Genomic DNA, 22,792 nt, shown 5'->3' on the forward strand with positions numbered 1-22,792 from the left:
ATTGTTCTCCATTAGGGTCTCAATTGCAGAAACATTTTACACATCAGTTTTTGTGGTAGAGTGTCCATGGCGCACGTTATGCCTTCAACTGGTTATTTTTTCAATGTCACATTCTTTTCAATCAGCACTATTTGTTGTCCATTAGGGACTCAATTGCATAAACATTTTACACATCATTTTTTCTGACAAATAAAGATAAGATAAAGATAATTATATTTATGTTCAATTAATGACCACAAAGTAGGGCAAAATCTCTGTTGAGTACAATGATGTTTATACAAAGTGGGAGAACCAAATAGTCTCCTATAAAAGATACAATGCACGAAGTAAATCAACATTTGGCCCTAGCAGAGAAGGTCCAAGAGCTAATAGGTATGAGGATCAGACCCATCTCTCCTAGCATCCGAGGCTAAATGAATAACACTAAAGAAACTCAACAAAGTCTATTGGCCCGATGAAGAGCTGGTGGCAGGTGCAGACTCTCCACTAAATCGTTTCCTAGGGTTTCATGCGCTGCTAAATGTTGAAGCACCTAGTCTGTCTCCCAAGAATGGTTCTGTTACTGAGATCTTGTGTGGTAGGGTGAGTTCCCATGAATCCTCACTGATTTGGAGTCTGGATATGTATTGGTATCAATTGATCTCTTGGTGCCCCTGTTTGAAGGTGGTACCCTGAAAAATGTCATGATCCTATGTGTGGGGTCTTGTCTAATGGGAGGCTGAAGTATATGCGCTTGGAACTTGAGAGCCTCCTGAATATATAGGGCCAAACATCTATGATCAGGATACCTGAAAAAGTCAGCGAGGGTCTGAGAATCTCTGAACAAGCAATGAAATATTCCTCTGATCTCGTAGTAGACAAGGCATCCAAGAATGAAGTGCAGCTCGGTCTCCACTTCCTGTAAATGACATACCTGGAAGAGTTTGTCTGGTCTATCCACCTGGTGGTTTGTCTCCACTCGAAGTCTATGAGAACCTACTCTGAATTGGCCTAGAGGAATGTGAAGAGAATGCATCCAGTGGTGAAACGTATACTAGGGTCAACAATGAGCTCTTCTCTCAACTCCAAGAAGCATTCATCATAAAAGGCCATCTTTGGGCGCAACCCTCTAGGAGGATTGACCCAGGTGACGTGGATGAAATTCCTGTAGATGTCCTCCCTGATGATCTTGTTTATCTCCCGTCTAGTAGGTAAAAGTTGACCAGGAGCATTTAAGGAATATTAGAAAGGAGGGAGATGATCCAACTGAATTCTCACTAACTCTAAGAGATTTGAAACTCCTGTAAACCAACATATTGCTCGGGCTGAGGGGGTAGAACAGGAAATGGTCTCAGAAGAGCAATATGCCAAGTAAGGACATCGTTCCCTACTCTTTATCGAGTCTACAAAGCACTGGACACGATGCAAGAATGAAACTGTTAGGTACCTATAATACTAGTGATCCCCCATTAATATTGTCATTGTAGCCCTTATTGTTATTTTTGTGCCCTATTGTCCCCAAATTGTTATTATTGTGCCCCATAGAAGCCCACTATTGTTATTGTTGCGCCCTTATATTATTATTATTATGTTGACTTTGATTATATTGTGACCCCTTAGACTCCTATATATAGAAAGGAGGTTTTGTCATTTGTATCATCCAAGAATTTTTCATTTGTATAATGTAAAGGAGGTTTCCCCCTTAAAGAGGCTAATTTTGAAGTCGTTGATCTATATTTTCTTCTATTTTATGAGTTGGTTACATAACATTTGGTATCAGAGCATTGGATTCTAGGGTTTCTCTACTCCAAACAGGTCATCGTGGAATGTTCGCTAGAAATTGTTTTCTACGACGTTTCAGAAGCTAAAATTAAAACCCATTTGAGCCGAAATCTCAATGAACCTCGGGTCCAAATTTCAGATATTTTCTCAATATATTTTTGGAGATAGGATCCAAGGAAGTTAGGGTTTTTGCAGGCTCCCGAATTATATCTCAAACAGGTGACTTGGGGAAAATCGTCATAACTTTCTCTCTGAGCACAAGATTAAACTTTCGTAAAGCGTTACAGAAAGAGTATGGCTTGTAGTTTCATATGTATCGGTTTTAGGTCCTAAGGTCGAAATAGTGACATGTGGAACTTCGTACAAGTTCGCTCTACTGAACCAGTGTATAATCAGGTCATTGTGGGAGATTTGGCATAACTCTTCCTTGGAGAATCCAATCTTGATCAGACTTGAGGGGTTGGAAAGAGGACTCATAGGGCCACGTCATGACGCAATTTCAGACGTTGGAGATCAAAAATTATAGAGATACAACATATTCCATATTGATCATCTACAAAGTGAAAAAAAGTGTGTAGTTTTTTTAAAGTTGTGCATGAGTTTGGTTTGAAAAATTAGTTTGAAGGAATTCAAAGGGCATAGTGAAGAATTATTATCATTAGGTTATAACCCCGAGAAAGAAAATGGAAACACATAGTAAGCAACTTGAAATATCTAGCATGTCTCATGAAGAATAGGAAGAAATGCAACATGATATATCAAAAATACGAGACCAAGTGCAACAAAATTCACTCTCACAAAAAGTAACAAAAGCTAAGATGGATGGTTTAAAGAAAGACATGGAAGCTAAGATGGATGGTTTAAAGAAAGGCATGGAAGTTGAGATGGATGGTTTAAAGAAAGAGGTGGAAGCTAAGATGAATGACGTGGAAGCTAATATGGATGGTATAGAAGAAAAACTTAAAGGAAACATGGAAGATTTTGAGAAGGATCATGTAACATGCATACGACAGATGGAGTAATATTTCGATCTCCATAATGTGAAAAACACACAAAAGGTACACATTGCAACTTTATATTTGGAACCAGATCAGTTTGTATACTTTGATCTCGTAAACAGATTGTAACTTGGGCAATTTTTAAGGAAGAAATGACAGTACATTATGAGGATACAAAAATAAACACCTTTTTTAGCCAATTGATAAATCTCAAACAAAAGGGTTCAATGATGGAGCACATTGAGAACTTCCAAAAATTGAATATAAGGGTAAAAGATATTCCATAGGAGCATAGGATTGATGTATTCATAGGGACTTTAAACGATAACATCCAACATGAGGTTCACCTTTAGGAACCTGATTCATTGGAGAAGGCATTCAGGTTGGCAAGAAAAATGAAAGCAAAATTATGGCAACTAGGAAGCCTAGCACTCACAACTATAAAGATGGGAGTGTTTTTCCCCTAGCCTTCAACAACCTACAAAGTTGACACCATAACAATTGGAAGAAAAAAGAGAAAAAGGGCTTTGTTACAGTTGTGATAGCAAATACACTAAAGGTCATAAGTGTACTGAGAAGAAATTATTTTACTAGATTGTGAAGAGTGTTGGGTTGTGTTATTCTTTCCACGACTAGCCCACGTAGTGAACCGGGGGGTCAAAGGGGGGGTGAAGCCCCCCCTTCATTGTGCCGATTGTGCAGCGGGGTTTGAGGGGGGCGGGTAGCCCCCCTCTACGAGGTCCGGGGCAGCACCACGGGAAATTTTTTTGGACCCTATATTAGGTTGGGCGGACCTACCTATGGTTTTGTGCATGATTTTCGCACATGGTTTTGGACGCGATGGTTTTCGGTCCATGGTTTTGGATGCTTCGACATGTATAAATATGTATTGTAACATTGAAAGGAACATAATGAAAAATCAAGCTGATAGTCTTGGTTTTGGGATCCAGGGGAAATCTCTGTGTATATGTGTTTTATGTGTTATGCTCTCGCATTGTTTATTTTCTATGTTTTAGAATTCATATGCAAGTAATTTCTGTATAGGGTTAAAACCTACATTTGGTATCCGAGCTATTTTGGCTTCAAGGGGACGTCTTTGTTGCTAAGGGGTTTCACTCGGGCCTGTGGTAGACCCTGTTCAATGGGAGATCTGCGGGATCGATTCTGGTGGTGAAAGAAGATAGCGAGCAGTGGAAAGATAGAGATCGAGAAATTTAATGGTCAGAGTTTTGAGTTGTGGAAACTCAAGATGGAGGATCTGTTGGTGGAGAAAGATCAATGGATTGCGGTAGATCTGGGTACTAAACCAACAAGAGTTTCTGATGAAGAATAGAAGAAGTTATATCGGAAGGCAAAGAGCACAATACAATTGTGTGTCTCAGATTCAGTATTGCTGAATATATCAGGGGAAGCTACGGCGAAGGCTTTGGGGGACAAGTTAGGAACTTTGTACCAATCTAAGTCTCTAGTGAATAAACAGTTCCTATAGAGAAAGCTGTATAACCTGAGGATGAAAGATGGAGACTTGGTGACAGAGCATCTGAATGCGTTTAATACTATGGTAAGTTAGTTATCGTCTGTTGATATCAAAATTTCAGATGAAGATAAGTGCATTAGTTTGTTGTGTTCTCTACCAGATTCGTGGGATAGTCTGGTTATTGCAATAGGTAGCAATGCAACTTCCTTGTAGTTTGATGAAATAGTCTCATCCTTGCTGACGGGGGAGATGAGACAGAAAAATATGGAGAGCCAGAATGGTGATGCCTTGTCTGTACAAGGATGGTCCCAGAATAGAAACAAAAATAAGTCATCGAGTGGGAGATCTAAATCTAGAGGGAGATCTAAATCTCTAGGAAACCCTGTAAAGGTGGTGTGCTGGAAATGCGGAAAGGAAGGGCACTACAAAAGGGACTGTAAATCTAAAGCTCCTAATAAAGGAAAGGGATCTGTTGATGCTCCTTTTGCAAAGGCAAAAACCACCTCAGATGAAGGTGGGGATGTGTAATTGGCTTCTTCAAGTACACATGTATATCATGAGGCATGGTTGATTGACTCAGGTGCATCATTTCACTTCACTCCCCATAGAGAGTGGTTCTGCGAGTATGAGAAATACGATAGTGGTGATGTCTTCTTAGGGGATGATAGGAAGGCTAGAATCATTGGTAGTGGAAAAGTAAAGTTGAAGTTGCAAGGTGGAAGGGTTAGAACACTTCCGGGTGTTCTACATATTCCTGCATTGGCCAGAAATATAATTTTTGTAAGCAAGCTAGATGATGCAGGTGTAAAAAAAGTGTTGAAAAGGATACCTGCAAGATGGTTCGGGGAGCACTGGTATTGATGCGGGGAGTTCGAATTGGAACTCTGTACAAGTTGCAAGGTAGCACTGTTGTTGATGGGTGCAACAGCTCTGTGGTTCCTGAAAGTGGAGCAAAACATCTAGTGCTCTCTGGAGAGAAGACCATGTTGTGGCATCAAAGGCTTGGACATATTGGAGAGAAGGGCCTTCGAATACTTCATGGTAAAGGTACGGTAGAAGGTATGAGTAATAGATCTCTGGATTTTGATTTCTGTGAAAATTGTGTATATGGTAAGCAAAATCGAGTGAGTTTCCCCTCTGGTGGTAAGAGGGCGGAACAGATATTAGAACTTGTGCACAGTGATGTGTTTGGACCTGTGAAGGTTCCATCACTAGGTAATTCTGTGTACTATGTCTCATTTATAGACGACTTCTCAAGGAATCCATGGATATATTTCCTTAAGAAGAAATTTGAAGTCTTTGACAGGCTTAAAGAATTTAAGGCTCTGGTGGAAAACCAGACAGAGAAGAAGATAAACGTGTTGAGGACATATAACAGTGGAGAGTTTTGCAGTAAGGAATTTGAAGAATTCTGTAAGAAGTGTGGTATAGCATGGTAGAAGACTACTCCATACACACCTGAGCAAAATGGAGTTGCAGAAAGAATGAACAAGACGTTGATGGAAAGGGCAAGAAACATGTTCAGTGGTGCCGGGTTAGGACATGAATTCTTGGAAGAGGCGGTGGAGACATAATGTTACCTGGTCAACAGATCACCTTCATCAGCATTGGAGGATAAGACTCCACAAGAGGTATGGACTAGTAAGAAACCATCTCTTTCACATCCGAGGGTATTTGGATGTGATGCATATGTACATTTTCCAAAGGAGAAACGAACCAAGTTGGATAGTAAATCTGAAAAGTGCATCTTTATTTGGCATAAGGATGGTTTAAAGGGTTATAAGCTTTGGAACCCAGTAACAAGGAAAGTTGTGTACAACCGAGATGTGGTGTTCAAAGAGGTAAAAGATGTTATTAAACATGAAGTCCAACCAAAGGAACTTGAGAAGATAGAGTTTGAGCTTAAGGAGGAAGAATCAGACTCTACAACAGAGGAGGAATCAAAAGATGAAGAGCCACAAACTCCAGGTCTGAGAAGGTCAGTTCGAGAAAGAAGGCAGCCAGAAAGGTATAGTCCATCTACTTTTTATTCAAATTTTGCTTTATCTATTACTGACGATGATCCTAGAACTGTGAAGGAAGTTGTAGATTCAGAGGATGGCAAACTTTGGAAATAGGCCATGGTTGAGGAAATGAAATCTTTACACAAAAATGAGGCTTGGGATCTCGTGGAGTTTCCAGCTGGAAGGAAACCCATTGGCAGCAAATGGGTGTTCAAGAATAAGACAAATGCAGAAGGAAAGGTGGAGAAATACAAAGCTTGATTGGTAGCAAAAGGTTATTTCCAGGTGCTGGGAATTGATTTTGGTGATATTTTTTCTCCCGTTGCCAAGGTAACTTCTATTAGATTACTTTTATCTATTGTTGTTGCTTTTGATTTTGAGGTAAAATAGATGGATGTGAAGACAACATTTCTTCACGGGGATCTGGAAGAGGAAATCTACATGAAGCAACCTAAAGGCTTTGAGGTGAAGGGTAAGAAAGCACTAGTATGCAAGTTAAATAAGTCTTTGTATGGGTTAAAACAGTCACCAAGGATGTGGTATAAGAAATTTGATATAGTTATACGGGGACTTGGCTTCACTAGAAGCAAAGCAGATCACTGTGTGTATTTTAAATTAATTGGTGACTGTGTTATTTATCTGGTCTTGTATGTGGATGATATGTTGCTGGTTGGAAATGAAAAAGAAATTATCCAGGATTTGAAGAACCAATTGTTCTCCAAATTCAACATGAAAGATCTTGGCGCTGCAAACTATATTTTGGGCATGGAAATTAAAAGAGATCGGGCAAAGAGGAAGCTCTGGTTAAACCAGAGGAAGTATGTCGAGACAATATTGCAGAGGTTTAATATGCAGGATAGTAAACCGATGAAGGTTCCTATTCCTGTAGGTGTAAATTTATCTGCTGAACAGTGTCCCAAGACAAAAGAAGAGGAAGAGGATATGTCCCGTGTTCCATATGCAAGTGTAGTTGGTAGCCTGATGTATGCAATGGTCTGTACTAGACCAGACATGGCACATGCAGTGGGAGTATTGAGCAGGTTTATGTAAAAACCAGGGAAGGTGCATTGGATAACAGTGAAGCGGGTTTTCAGGTTTTTGCGTGGCACTAGTGATTAGGGTTTGTGCTACCAAGGAAGACCATGATTGGACAGAGTTTTGGATATCCTTGGCTTTGTTGATGCGGACTGGGCTGGAGATATGGATCAGAGAAGATCTACAAGTGGGTATGTGTTTAACCTATTTGGAGGTGTAGTCAGTTGGATGAGTAAGAAACAATCTATAGTGGCACTATCAACTATAGAGGCAGAATACATGGCAGCCACTCATGCAAGCAAGGAAGCATTTTGGTTGCAAAGATTGTGTTCAAGTATGGGGTTAGTACAGGGAGCTATAAGGATAGACTGTGACAGCCAAAGTGTAATTTTCTTGGCAAAGAACCCTGCTTACCATTCAAAGACAAAGCACATTGATGTTCAGTATCACTTTGTGAGGGATATGATAAAAGACAAAAAGGTGTTGCTGGTAAAGGTGGACACTTTGAAGAATACTGCAGATGCATTGACAAAATCTGTGAGCTCTAAGAAGTTCTCTTAGTGTAGAGAAACAATGGGCATCGCAGGGCTACATAAATGATTAAGCTCTCTTATGGCCCCTTGTGGAAAGAAAACAACAAGTGGGAGAATGTTGGGTTGTCTTATTCTTTCCACGACTATAGCCCACGTAGTGAATTGGGGTGTCAGAGAGGGGGGGGGGGGGGGGGGTGGAGCCCCCCTTCGTTGTGCCGATTGCACGGCGAGGGGGTCACAGGGGGGTTTGAGGGGGGCAGGTAGGCCCCCTCTACGGGGTCCGGGGCAGTGCCTCGGGAAAATTTTTTAGACCCTATATTCGGTTCGGCGGACCTACCTATGGTTTTGTGCATGATTTTCGCACATGGTTTTGGACGCGATGGTTTTCGGTCCATGGTTTTGGACGTGATGGTTTTCGGTCCATGGTATTGGATGCTTCGACATGTATAAATATGTATTGTAACATTGAAAGGAACATAATGAAAAATCAAGCTAGTAGTCCTGGTTTTAGGCTCCAGGGGAAAATCTCTATGTATATGTGTTTTATGTGTTATGCTCTCGCATTGCTTATTTTCTATGTTTTAGAATTCGTATGCAAGTAATTTCTATACAGGGTTAAAACCTACAAAGAGGAGGAAGAAAAGGAACAAGAAATGTCAAAAGAAGAGAATATACACCAGGCACAAACCCTAGAGAAAGAAGAAATGTATTCGACCATATCTTGTAATGTATTGGCCGGAATTACCACTCCTCAAACTATCAAGATATAAGGACATATCAAGAAGAAAAAGTTAATAGTGTTGATTGATTTGGGAAATACCCATAATTTTATTCATTGTAAGATAACCAAGGAATTGAATTGCTTCCTATATCCACCACTAGAGTGTCAAGTGATGGTTACAAGTGAAGGAACCATAAATTTCTCTAGAAAGTGCCATAATATCAAGCTATCCATGGGAGAATATGTATTGAATAGCCCAATTCTTTCCATTCCAATGGGTGGTGCTGATGTTGTACTAGGAGTCCAATGGCTACAATCCTTGGATACAATAGCTTTTAATTTCAAGAAATTTTCATGAATTTTTTTTCGGAAGGAAAGGAAGTTGAATTAAGGTGTATCGCGGGGAAACCATGAAAGATAACAAGCTCTAACGGAATGACACATATTCTAAATAAAGAACAATGACGCATAATTTCACAATTATGTTCGCTAGAGGTTCCCACATCGAAATCATCTATTTCTCCAGATCTCCAAAAAGTCTTGGACAATCATTCCAAGGTATTTGAGACTCCCAAAGGACTCCCACCTATTCGTGATCATGATCATGATATTCATTTGATTACAGGAAGTGTTCGTCCAAACACCAGGCCTTACAGATATCCAATGCCCAAAAGAGTGAAATTGAACGTATGGTTGCAGAAATGCTAGCGGTTGGTATAATTCAACCTAGTCAAAGTTCTTTCTTTGCTCGAGTAGTATTGGTGCACAAGAAGGATGGCTCATGGTGCATGTGCCCGGATTATAGGGAGCTCGACAAGCTCACTATTAAAGATAAATTTCCCATTCTTGTCATTGATGAATTATTGGATGAATTGCATGGATCAATTTACTTCACCAAGTTGGATCTACATTCAGGATATCATCAAATTATAATGAAGAATGAAGACATTCCAAAAACAACATTTAGAACTCATGAGGGTCATTATGAATTCTTGGTCATGCCTTTTGGCCTTACCAATGCACCTTCTACGTTTCAAGGTTTGATGAATTCCATTTTCAAATCCTTCCTTAGAAACTTTGTGTTAGTATTTTTTGATGATATACTAACCTACACCAAGTCTTCGAAGGATCATGTTCAACATGTTGATAGGGTGCTCAAACTATTGGAGGAGAAACAATTATATGAAAAAAGATCCAAATGTTTCTTTGGAGTACAAGAGGTGGAATATCTGGATCATATTGTATCTCATGAAGGTGTTAAGGTAGACCCTAGAAAAATTCAATCCATTAAGGAATGGAAAATCCCCATATCCATAAAGCATTTGCGAGGATTTCTAGGGTTGACCGGGTATTATTACAAGTTTGTTAAGAATTATGGGAGAATAGCAGCACCTTTAACAACATTATTGAAGAAAGATACATTTTCATGGACTCTAGAAGCAACAAAGACATTTTAACATCTTAAAGAGGCAATGTGTCAAGCACCGGTCTTAGCTACGCCGGACTTCACAAAAACCTTTATTGTGGAATGTGATGCCTCAAGAAATGGAATTGGTGTTGTTTTAATGCAAGAATAAAGACCCATTGCTTTCGAAAGTCATCCAATCAAAGGAAAGTATTTACACAAAGCTATTTATGAGAAGGAAATGTTGGAAATACTACATGCACTTAAGAAATGGCGACCCTACCTAATGGGAAGACACTTCAAGGTAAAAATGGATCATGATAGTCTTAAATACTTTTTAGAACAAAGATTATCTTCATAAGATCAACAAAAATGGGTCACAAAGATGTTGGGTTATGATGTTGATATATTCTACAAAAAAGGGAAGCAAAATGTTGTGGCAGATGCACTCTCAAGAAAGGATGAGGATGTGGAAACATTGCTTTACGCCATTTCTATTATTCAATCAGATTGGATAAAAGAAGCAAGGGATGAATGGAAGAATGACGAAGAAGTGTGGCACTCATTCAAAAGCTACAACAAGATCCCAATAAATCTGATACATTTAGCTAGAAAAATGATTCGTTATGTTACAAAGATCGCTTATACCTATGTAAGAATTCCCAACTCAAACAAAAGATTCTTATGGAATTGCACACCTCTCTCTTAGGAGGGCACTCAGGATTTTTAAAAACTTACCACAGGGTTAAGAAGGGATATTTTTGGGATGGCCTTAAATCGAATATTCAAAAGTTTATGGCGGAATGTTTGGTTTACCAACAAAATAAAGTTGAAACAATTAAGACCCTAGGTCTATTACAACCTTTTTCCATTCCAAGCCAGCGTTGGGAGGAGGTTTCAATGGATTTTATCATAGGTTTACCTAAGTCCGAAGGAAATATTGTCATCATGGTGGTAGTTGAAAGACTTACCAAGTATGCACATTTTTGTGCTTTATCACATCCATTTAAAGCCAATACAGCTTCTACTGCATTTATGGAAACAATTTAAAAGCTACATGGAAACCCAAAGATTATTGTAAGTGATAGAGATTCCATTTTCACTGGAAAACTTTGGACATAATTATTTTCTTGTCTTAGTACTCAGTTAGCTCATAGTTCATCTTATCATCCTCAATCCAATGGGCAAATTGAGATAGTAAACAAATGTTTGGAAGGATATATTTGTTGCTTTGTATCTGATAGATAGACACAATGGGTCAAATGGTTGCCTCTAGCTGAATGGTGGTATAACACTTCCTTCCATACTGCAGCAAAAATGACCCCATTTATGGTACTTTATGGATATCATCCACCATCCATCACATCATATTTAAGAGAAAATTCTAAGGTTCAAGCAGTGGAAGATCACATCAAGCATCAACAACAAGTTCTCCAACTCTTAAGGATAACCTCACTTTGGCACATAATATAATGAAACAACAAGCATATCAACATCGCAGTGAAAGAAGTTTTGATGTAGGTGACTGGGTATTCCTACAACTACAACCATATAAACAAATGTCCCTCAAGTAAGCTAGGAAGAATAAAAAATTACCACCAAAGTATTATGGTACGTACAAGGTGTTGCAAAAGATTGGTACTATGGCATACAAATTGGAGCTTCCTGTAGCTTCTCGAGTGCACCCAGTTTTTCATGTTTCATGCTTAAAGAAGATTATAGGTGACAAACTCCCAGTTCAAATAATATTGCCAGAACTTGACGAGGAAGGAAAAATCATATTGGAACTTGAAGCAGTCACAGAAACAAGAACTTGATAGCTACAAAATCGATCAATTTTAGAGTATCTCATCAAGTGGAAGAACTTACCCGTTGAAGATTCCACATGGGAGGGTGAGAATTTTATACAAAAGCATCCATAACTACTCAAGTGTTAAGGACAACACTTTTTTGAAGGAGACGTGCATGTTAGGTCCCTATAATACTAGTGATTCCCCCATTACTATTGTCAGTGTAGCCCTTATTGTTATTGTTCTACCCTTATATTATTATTGTTATGTTGACTTTGATTATATTGTGACCCCTTAGACTCCCATATATAGAAAGGATGTTTTTTCATTTGTATCATCCAATAATGGTTCATTTGTGTAATGTAAAGTAGGTTTCCCCCTCGAAGAGGCTGATTTTGAAGTCGTTGATCTATCTTTTATTCTATTTTGTGAGCTGGTTACATAATAGAAACCAATCTGAAGAACGTCTCAAGCCGAAAGGGTTGAGCTCCAAACTCTGCAAGGATGATGTGCTACAACACTTTCAATTTCCACCTAATGGTGCGGTGGAGAATAAGAATCTGGACTCTCTCAGCTGAAGCCAAATTTGATTCAAGTAAGGATGGTCCCCAAATCTTTGAGCCATATAGAAGAGTGTGATGGTTAAAGGTGCCCATGAGTGTCATCTTGGACGAGATGTCCTGGAAGTTATGTAGAAAGAACTGTCTCTCGAGAAGGGCTAAGTATCCATATCCTTTGTTGATCTGAGGCTGAAGCACTGGCCGCAAACCAAAGCAGGGACCTAAGAATTACACCCCTAAGTAAGTATATGTGTTGGTGATCTCAATCTCCTCCCCTTTGAATAAAAAGTGAAGGTATGAGGTTTTATTCACCCCATTGAATATCATAACCTTAGTTTTACCTAGGTTGACTGTCAACTATAGATGATCACAAAATAAAGCTAAGGCATCCAGCTGCCTCTATAATCCTTTTGGGGATGAGGAGAGGATGACCACGTCATCAACATAGAGTAGAATAGATATCAAAACCTGGTGAAGAAGGAAACCATCAGTCCTGGATATGCTCGTGTAGAAATGCTTCCAACTCATCAATATAGATCCCAAACAGGGTAGGGGACAATGGACAACACTGTTTAACCCCAATAGTGCTTCGGATGAAATTAGACATCTCATGGGCTGCTTGAAGACGACCAAGAACAAACTCATATAGATGCATAATAGCGGTTAATAGGGTTGCAAATATGCCAATATCTCTGAGTCTCTGGAGTAAGGCTTCCCTTAGAACAAAGTTAAAATCTTTCCTAAAATCTATGAAACAACGACAGACTTTCAAAGAGTGGTGTCGTGCCTCCGCAATCACAACGCGAAGGGTGAAGATGTGGTCAATGGTCTGATGAGCCGGTCGAAAACCTGCTTGTGCCCTAGCTCTGAGTTGTCTACGCTCAAGGTCACTAGAGAGCTTCCTATGTAGAACAATAGCATAAAACTTCGAGAATGTGTGGCCCATCATGATCATTCTATAGTTATTAGGATTTGAGCTGGAACCTGATTTGTGGATCGGATGGATGATGTGGTGCGACCATGTCAGTGGAAAACCTTCACGGACTACATGGTTGAAGAGATCAACCAAGTAGCTAACCAAAGCACGGAAAATGTGCTTAAAGAACTCTCCTTTGTAGCCTTCCTCATCGGTTGCTTTGTTGTTGTTCATCACCCAAATGGCCTCTCTAATATCTCTATCGGAGAATAGGTAACCGGAAGAGGGTGGGGAGGTAACATAAATTTGGGCTTGCTCGGGAATATCATAGAGGTTGGAAGTGTGAGAGGACATGGATGTAGGGTCGAGGTCAAGTGGAAAAGGGGAGTGTCGGGGAAGGATGGTATGCCATAATCATTTAGGGGAGTGGGCAAGGAGAGCAGAAAGTTCTCGTTGTCTATGAGAGCCAAAGAGTCATTTCTTGTGATGAAGGAGACGACGATAAGAAGCTTTGAGGTCAGAGTAAAAGGGTTGCGAGTGGGTGAAAGCATATCGAACTTCTCGATGTAGAGTCTTGCATTCATCATTGTACCATTTGTTCATGAGGCAAGATCCAACTTTTGGGGAGATGGAAGTGAAACGAATGGAGTGGGGGAAGGATTTGAGTGCTGCTCCCAAAATAATAGATGAAAGGCAGGTGTATTTAGTGGAAGAAAAATCAAGCAAGGAGAACTAGGTCTTCGGTGGGAGTAGCTTGCATAGGGTAGAAGAGAATATATCAAGTTCTCCTTCGTTAAATCTGAAGGTAGTTCAGGGTGGGCCCCAAGGGGAAGGGGGGTGGAAGGGGAGGGTCAAACTAGAGAGAGAAGGAAAGAAGTGCATGATCAGCAAGGGGGGTGAGGGAGACTAAGAAATGGCGAATAAAAGGGAGCAAGTTATGGCTAGCGAGTACATAATCAACTACACTCGCACCCCCGCCATATGGCCAGCATGTGAAAAAGTGAGAGATTGGGAAATAGGGGAGACCATTTAGAATCAACAACTCCTCGGATTCCCCCAACTATAATAGATGCTTACCATAAACTATAGTGAGCCCCAAATCATCATCTGACATCCATTGAAGCCCCAATGAATCTAGATCTATCCCTTGGGTACAAAACACATCCTCTTATCAGTCGTGGAGAGGGATCTAGATATCTCTAGTGCGAGCATTGAAGTCACATAGGAGGATGAATTCCCCAACATCACAGTACTGGGTGATGTTGGTGTACAAGTCTATAAAGGTGTCCCCATTTGAGCCATTATGGATGACAAATGGTGAAGAGGCTAGGGAAAGTAACAAACTGCAATGTAGATGTCCCTCGAAGGGGAGACTCTGATGCTAATCTGAATCCACATAAACTTGGAAAACTCATCTTCAACTACCAAAGATACCTTGTTCCAGAGTGAGTCACTAGCCGAAAAAGCAACTCCACCTAATCCTCTGACCCCTCCCGAGCTCCTCGTCTCCTGCTTGCAAACATAGATCCAATGGCAAGCTGCAATATCTGGGAGGGGTCGAACAAGGCTCGCAGGATGTCCGTTGATTTGAGAGCGTCATACAAGAGTCCTGGCGATGACCAGAAAGATCCATTGTCATTCCAACAATGGATAGAAATGCCTGTACATGTCGCCTCCCCAAGCGGTCCCGTCATTTGGAACCTCTAGTTCAGGGTTCCCACCTAGGTGGGAAGGAGTCCCGAATGAGTGCCCGAAGATTCCTGATAACTGCCCATTTCCCTACCTGTCGTGCTGCCATAACCTGTTCTCTGGTTTGTTTAAGTTCCACAACTTGTGCTTGAGTGAGGTCCTTGTCCAAGAAAATCCTGTTGGGAAGAGAAAAAACTTCCGCTTAACCCTAAGGGCGTGGACCTGATCAGATGCAGTTTGAAACTAGCAAGACATGATCATCATCCTCGTTCTCTTGCTCTGTTATCTTATGTTGTTCCTTTTTATTGATAAACATAGTCTCATCAATGATTTATCATGTTTTCTTCCCTCTCCACGAAAGAATTATAGTGACCAAAGTTAGTAGAATTGAGTTAGACTCGAAACTTTGGTACAATTTAGTTTAGTCATTAAATCTCTTTAAAAAAATTCGTTTGTTGCAAATTCTAACAATGCATTTTCCCTCATTCTAGTTGCAACACACATTGAATCTAATTATATATGAGTTCCTTACAAAGAAATTCAGAAAATTTCAAAACTTTTTATAAAGAAATACATAAAAGTGGATTTGTTGTACACCCTTAAGATACATTTCATCTATTTCCACTTTTCTCTTGGACTGTGAAACTCAAAAATTGTATTCTTTATTTTCGAAAAAGAAAGGTTTGACTGGTGTGACAAGATTTCAGTATAGAAAACCTTGGTTATCAGGTCCATTACCAAACGATATATGTATAATTATTAGTTACAATATTTAATGAAGTTGAGACATATCAGCCCGTGAGTCTATTACAAAACACCTTCATTTTCAGGGGATAGTCACAAAAACGGCAAGGGTCCACGACAAAACTCCCTGAGTATTTATTAATTACATTCAATATTTATAGTAAGGGTTTTGAAGTTGAGACATATCGAATCCTTAATTTTATGGATTCAATAAAAATTCTAGGAGGGTTTTGAAGTTTGAAGCAGAATCATGCCCTATATTTTTTTTCACGATTTTGTAATATCCCTTAATAATAAATCATAAATAATAATAATAATAATAATAATAAATAATATAATATAATATTAAAATACAAGAAAATAAATAATAAACAATAAATAAAAATAGTAATAGTAAATAAATAATAAATAACAATACTAAAGCTCTAAATAAATATAAATAAAAATAAACAGAAAAATAGTAAAAATCAGTAAAGCTATCAAAAAGTAAAAACAAAAGAAATAAAACAAGAAAGCAGTAAAAATCAGTAAAGCTATCAAAAAGTAAAAACAAAAGAAATAAAACAAGAAAGCAGTAAAGTTGCATGTTGACACATGGAGTGTGTGCATGTGGTTCCCCTTCCAATGTTTGCTCTATTTAATAGATGGTGAGGAAGATGAGAGGCATTCCATCATTCCATGATTCCATCATCCATTCTCTTGGGAGAATAGTGTTGTGAGACAAATGATTCCCTAGCAGTAGTACATTGATTGAGGGCTCGGGGGTGGCTAGTTGTAGCAAGATTTTGTGCAATTGAACCTACGGTTGGGTGAAGAGTCGCCCCAAGACTTTGTTGCAGTTAGAAGAATTCAACTAGCGTTCAACCCCGAAATCACAAGTGAGAAACATCATCGCCACAAGTAAGTTGTCTCTACTCATATTTTTGAAATTTAATGTTAATTAGTTGATAAATTGTGTGTTGATTATAAATTGCATGATTAATCTAATTAATTACATGTTTTTATTTCGGGGCTGTTACAGATTTGATCACATATATGTGAATTTTGGCCCACGACTGTTTGTGCATTCACATTGTGGAGCTCATGAATACTTTAATGTTCAGAATGTAACGGTTAAGATTAAAAAGAAAGAAATATGCTTTTAAATTAATGTAGTTATCTAGATTAAATTGTTAATAAAAAAATTATAGATAAGAGGTTTCAATACATTATAAACATTAAAACATTTATATTCTGTAATTTTTCACAAATATAATTTAAAAATTTATTTTATTTTATATCTTAATAGTATATCTCAATAATAAGAGTTTAAAAAATCATAGAAATTAATTAAATTGTAATTTTATTTTAAGTTATTATTATTAGAAATTATAAAAAAATTAACATATATATAAATTTTAATTATGATTTATATATATATAGGCGTAGTCTAACTTATAAACGAAATAGACTTTTTCATCCTAATCCGTGAAAAGAATTTAAAAAAAATGCGATTTTGTGTTATTTAAAATGAATTTTTAAATTCATAAATGGATTCAATGCCCTGAAACACCCCTGACTCAAGTTTTTTAAAATCTTTGCTGATTTTGATTAAAATTAACCAGAAAAAATATAGTAAAAAAAGTCATTTCATATATATATATATATATATAATATATACACGAAAAAAAATATAATAAAATACCATAAATAGGCTTTGTTACAATATCATAGGTGAATAATCAATACCAAAGGCCCAAAAAACCATAACTCATTTGATATGATACTTTTTTATATGACAATATTTTTTAATTAATCAATTTAATTAAAAGGGAAATAAAGGGCATAACTACTTTGAGACCCTTTAATATGTGAAAATTGTTAAAAATATTCTCAATTTGTTTTTAAAGGTTAAATTTCTACTATCCACCTACTAATTATTGTGCCAAGAGGTGCTCTCTAGCTCAGTATGGTAGAGATTTGTCATGTCCGGTTAAACATTTTGACTCGATCAAAATAAAACTATATATGTGTGTGTGTGTGGAGATGTAATGTTTGTTTAACATTTTCACTTAATCAAAATAAAATAAAGATATAATTATAATTATAATTAATTAATAATTAAATTGTATAGATCTATCACAACTTTGGATCTACAAAGCATTGAGAGAGATCAAATTTATCCAGATACAAACCTCTTTCAGAGTTAAAAGAGATTTGATATCTCTAGAAGCTTATAGATCTATGATTAAGATGGATGTGAGTTGGTGTATAGTTAAATTAAAATTCTAAAAATTCTATTCCAAAATAGACACACTCATCAACATAATAATTACAAGAACAAGCTTTTGAGAGGTGACAAGTTCAATTCTCCGGACAAATGATCCCTTCAGATGAATCTACCCGAGACAAAATAGATGTAGCTATCACCAATTTCTAGGATCCATAAACCATATAGAACAAAAAAAAAAAAAAAAAAAAAAATTAATTATAAGAACAAAACTTTAGAAACAATTATAGTGTAATGTTCAAAGTTAAAATATAGGAAAATGTTATTAAATCATTACATAATTATAATAAAAAAACTTTGAAAACAATTGTTTTTGTAATCAAAATGTTATAGATAGTTTTCGTTCTTTTCATTTATTGTAGAGTTTTATTAATGGTAAATTATAACAATCATTTTCAATGTTGACATTGTATTAATTGTGATTTGATTATAAATATTTATTTAGTTGCTAAAATAAAATATAAAATATAAAATAATTACTTTGCATAATTATGTTTTGATTATAGATATTGACTTATTTATCAATCTAAAACATTAAGTAAATATTTTTTAAATTGAAAGTTTTTCTATGTTAAAGTAATCAAACAAAAACTTTTAGAAAGTTGAATTTAAGTTGTTTAATCTATAGAATTCTAGTGCCTTAAGAGTTGAATCCATTTATACATTCAAAAAAATATTTTAAATAACAAAAACTCACAATTTTATTTGAAATCATATCACTAAATTCCAATGAAAAAAAAAAAAAATTTCTATAAATAAAACTATACCCCTCTATATATATTTTAATTCTAATAAATGATTCTAATTAGCTACTTTCAAATATTTAAATTAATATGCATCTAGATTTATTTGGACATGTATTATCATTAGAATGTTCCATCGTGACCAGAATAATGTAGTCTAATTTCTGTGTGTGTGTGTATATATATGAAAATAGAGTATTGTCACTATGCTTCCAAATTTTGTCATATATACATATATATTATCGAAGTATTCAATATTGACCATATTATAGATTTGAGGCTTCTTCGATCTGCGTTTTGTGTAGTGATATCTTCTGGATTCATCACAATCATGTTTTTTGTAATCGGCGTTTCGAGCCAACCTCTGTATTCATCATCAGGATTTGATGAATGAATAAGTCAGAGATTACTGAGGTAATAAATAGAGGAGGGGGTTGGGATGGAAATGCATGGAGTCGACATATTTGATAATGATATGAAACATATTTAGTTTAATTAATTGATTTTCTTATTAACTTTTATTTTTATTGATGATTATTAGACTTTTTGATAATTATATTTTTAGTTGTTGATTAAATGATTAAAGACAAAATTAAATATTATGACCTAATGTTATTAATGATTGTAAACTAACTAATTGTTATCTCATAACTAGTTAATTTTCGTTGATTACAAGATTATTAATGTTTAATTTCTAATATTGTCATTATTTTTAATGTTGCAAGCTTACACATTTTTATTTTATAATTAAAACATGATTTTAATCTTATATGTATTACTAATTAAATTTTCTTTTTATAAATTTTCAAACCATAATATTTAGAACTTAATGTTATGAGTAATAATTAACTTATTTTAATTTAATATTCTCCTATTTTATAGACATGTATAATTTACATAATTGATAATTATTAAATTATTTTGTTAACGATGTTGCTATTACAATCAAAATGATTGAAGCAATTAAAATTTTGAAATTTAACTATAACTCAAATTTGATTGAAGCAATTAAAATTTTGAAATTTAACTATAACTCAAATTTCTAAAAATTTCAGCAAAATTTTCCATTCCTCAAAACAAGTCGAACAAATTTTTTGTATTGTGAGCCCAAAAGTGTTTTCCAATTTTCCATTGTTTGACTACGGAGATTTGAATTGTTCTTTGTAGAGTGGTGTTTGATTTGTGTCCACATGCAATGAATCTTCAAATTTTTTTGTATTGTGAGCCCAAACGTGTTTTCCAAGTTTCCATGGTTTTGAATTGTTCTTCGTAGAGTTGTGTTTGATTCATCTCGATATCTCTTTGTGTCAATCTGTAATGAATTTTCAAAATTTTTATGTTGTGAGCCTAAAAGCTTCTAAAAAAATTATATTTAAGAAAATTTTACTCTTAAAAGCTTCCAAAAAATCACATTAAAGAAAACTCCACTCCTAAAAGCTTCCAAAAATCACATTAAAGAAAACTTCAAAATTTTTATGTTGTGAGCCTAAAAGCTCCAAAAAAATCATATTAAAGAAAACTCTATTCCTAAAAACTTCCAAAAAAATCACATTAAAAAAAACTCCACTCCTAAAAGCTTCCAAAAAATCACATTAAAGAAAACTCCACTCCGTTTTGAATTGAATTGTTCGGGGTAGAGTTGTGTTTGATTCGTCTCTCTTTGTATCCACATGCATTAATATATCTTGGGCGTGCAACCACATTTGTATGAAATAGTGAGGCCAACATCCTCGGTTTTCACAACACCACCTTCATTCTACATCTACAGACCTACCAGTACCAGCACAATTTTTTTATGCTAGTTTCTGTGATACGATCAGATCAGATCAAATCCAGAAAATATGAATAATAAAGTGCAGAAGGCGTGGATGTACAACGAATATGGATCCATAGACGTCCTGTACTTTGGGGATTTCCCTGTGCCAAAGCCTGGGTTAGGCCAGCTTTTAGTTAAAGTCCGGGCCGCTGCTCTCAATCCTGCCGACATAAAGTGGCGGGATGGCTTATTAAGAAGCGTGCATTCCGAATTTCCGGTATTCAGATGGACCAATTAGCCCTCTATTTTTTCGCACATAAACCCTTTACCCCATTGACATGTATGTATTTTTATTTGTCTGTGTTTTGTAGGCTGTGCCGGGCTGTGATATGTCGGGAGTGGTGGTGGAAATTGGTGATGGCGTCTCCAAGTTCAAGGCCGGTGACGAGATATACAGCAGTATCCAGAGTTTCGCAGGAGGCAAGCTACAGCAGTGCGGGACTCTCGCGCAGTACACAGTGGTGGAGGAATACCTGGTGGCGCTGAAGCCCAGTAATTTATCGTTTGAGGAAGCAGCGAGCCTGCCGATGGCGCTTCAGACTGCGCAGCATGGCTTCGATACAACCAATTTTGAAAAGGGGCAGAGCGTGTTCATTGTGGGAGGAGCGGGCGGAGTGGGCAGCCTCGCCATTCAACTGGCAAAGAATGTGTATGGAGCTTCCAGGATCGTTTCCACTGCTAGCACAGGGAAGCTCGAGTTCGTGAAAAGCCTAGGCGCAGATCTGGTCATCGATTACACCAAGCAGAGCTACGATCAGGTTTCCGAGAAATTTGATTTTGTATTCGATACCATGGGTAAGTTCTGATAACACTTCTATGCGTTGCTTGTTTTCGTTCTCTGGCGAGTCCTGGAACCAATCCTGGGCCTGATAGGAGGCATCTAAGAGCTATTATTTAAATTCAATGTTAATTTTCGTTTCATTTGATGGAATTGCAGGGGATTCCTTCAAATCTCATGTGTTGGCTAAAGAGGAAGGCAAGGTTGTGGACATAGGGTTGCTCCAGCCTCATCCCAGAGCTCAGTTTTACGTAGTGTCAGCCAGCGCACATAACCTGGAGAAGTTGCAACCCTATATAGAGATTGAGAAGCTGAAACCAGTGATTGATCCGAAGAGCCCGTACTCATTCTCAGACGTTATAGAGGCTTTCAAACATCAAGAAAGCGGACGAGCCCGAGGGAAGATTGTTATTTCCCCCATCCAGTGAGAGAAATTATTTATTAATTACATTCAGTATTTACAGTAAAGGTTTTGAAGTTGAGACATATCTAATCCTTCATTTTAAATTAGTAGATGTTGTGCGGATATATGGCTCTATAGTCTCCCTATATATTTTATTGTCATAAGATTCGTGATATTATATTATATTTTGATTGATAGGCGCTAAAAAACACTTATTCTTGTCGTCATAATTTCATAAGCATATGATGATGACCATTATTGTTTTTGTTTGGGTACATGTTGTGGACTAATGGCAGCTCAATAATGGTGACTTATATTTGTGTATTTTTGCCTCTGCTAATTTTTGTTGGTAACTTTAACATTGATCTTGTTATTTTTTACGAGTTTGTAGATATTGTGTGGGTATGTGGTTCTGTGGTCTATTGACATAACTTTATTGCCATAAAATTCACAGTATATTAAATATTGATTGACCAGAGCTTGAGATTACTTATTTTGGTTGACTCTTTGATTCTCATTGTTTTGTGACAATATTATGGTGGCAACGGCTACTTGTTTTGCTCTATTTGATGGGTAAGAAAATTTTCTTCAAAGTCCATATCTAAAGTTTTACCAACCTTAATTGTGCCATGGATGATCGATTTTTCTTGGTTTGATGTACATGATGTATACTTATAATGACAACTCAACATTACTCTCATATATTTGTCTTCCTGTCTTTACTAGTTTTTTTTAGTATAACATTGAGAGGTGTCTTTTTACTTTATTGCATTGAGGGGGATATATTTGTATTCAATAGATGTTGATCTGTTTTGAATCTAAACTATGATATATTGATGTAGATCAGAGGGAGTTGAGGCAGCGAAATTTGTTTTTGAGACAGTATTAAATTGAATGCACCTTTAATTTACGATTGAGATCAATGAACAAGTAGAACTTTCTTTCAAAGTTTATGCTCTTCTAAACTTCTTTGAATGGTAGATTACATGGTGAAATCAATACAAGACCTGCCCTTGAATTTCAGAGGGCTTTTGGAGTTTTAAGAACTAGATCTGTTCATTCTTACGTCATGTATGGTGTTTTACTTTCTAATTCCTTGCCTCTTTTTGACTCTGTCCAACTTCATACAAACGAAACAAAAAATTGGCAGC

General features: G+C 36.9%; 1 protein-coding gene across 1 annotated transcript; it reads left to right on the forward strand.

The window, feature by feature from the left end:
• The first annotated feature begins 20,357 nt into the window (after positions 1-20,357).
• On the forward strand, positions 20,358-21,849 carry LOC149191448 (2-methylene-furan-3-one reductase-like). The gene is made up of 3 exons (XM_089406238.1): positions 20,358-20,677; positions 20,772-21,255; positions 21,398-21,849. The coding sequence occupies exons 1-3, from the start codon at positions 20,486-20,488 to the stop codon at positions 21,664-21,666; spliced, it is 945 nt and encodes a 314-aa protein (XP_089262364.1). The 5' UTR covers positions 20,358-20,485; the 3' UTR covers positions 21,667-21,849.
• Positions 21,850-22,792: the final 943 nt, after the last annotated feature.

Source organism: Pinus tabuliformis, chromosome 2_2 (assembly GCF_031772625.1).
Source record: "Pinus tabuliformis cultivar Carrire ecotype Pingquan chromosome 2_2, CPIR1, whole genome shotgun sequence".
In the NCBI taxonomy this organism is placed as follows: domain Eukaryota; kingdom Viridiplantae; phylum Streptophyta; class Pinopsida; order Pinales; family Pinaceae; genus Pinus; species Pinus tabuliformis.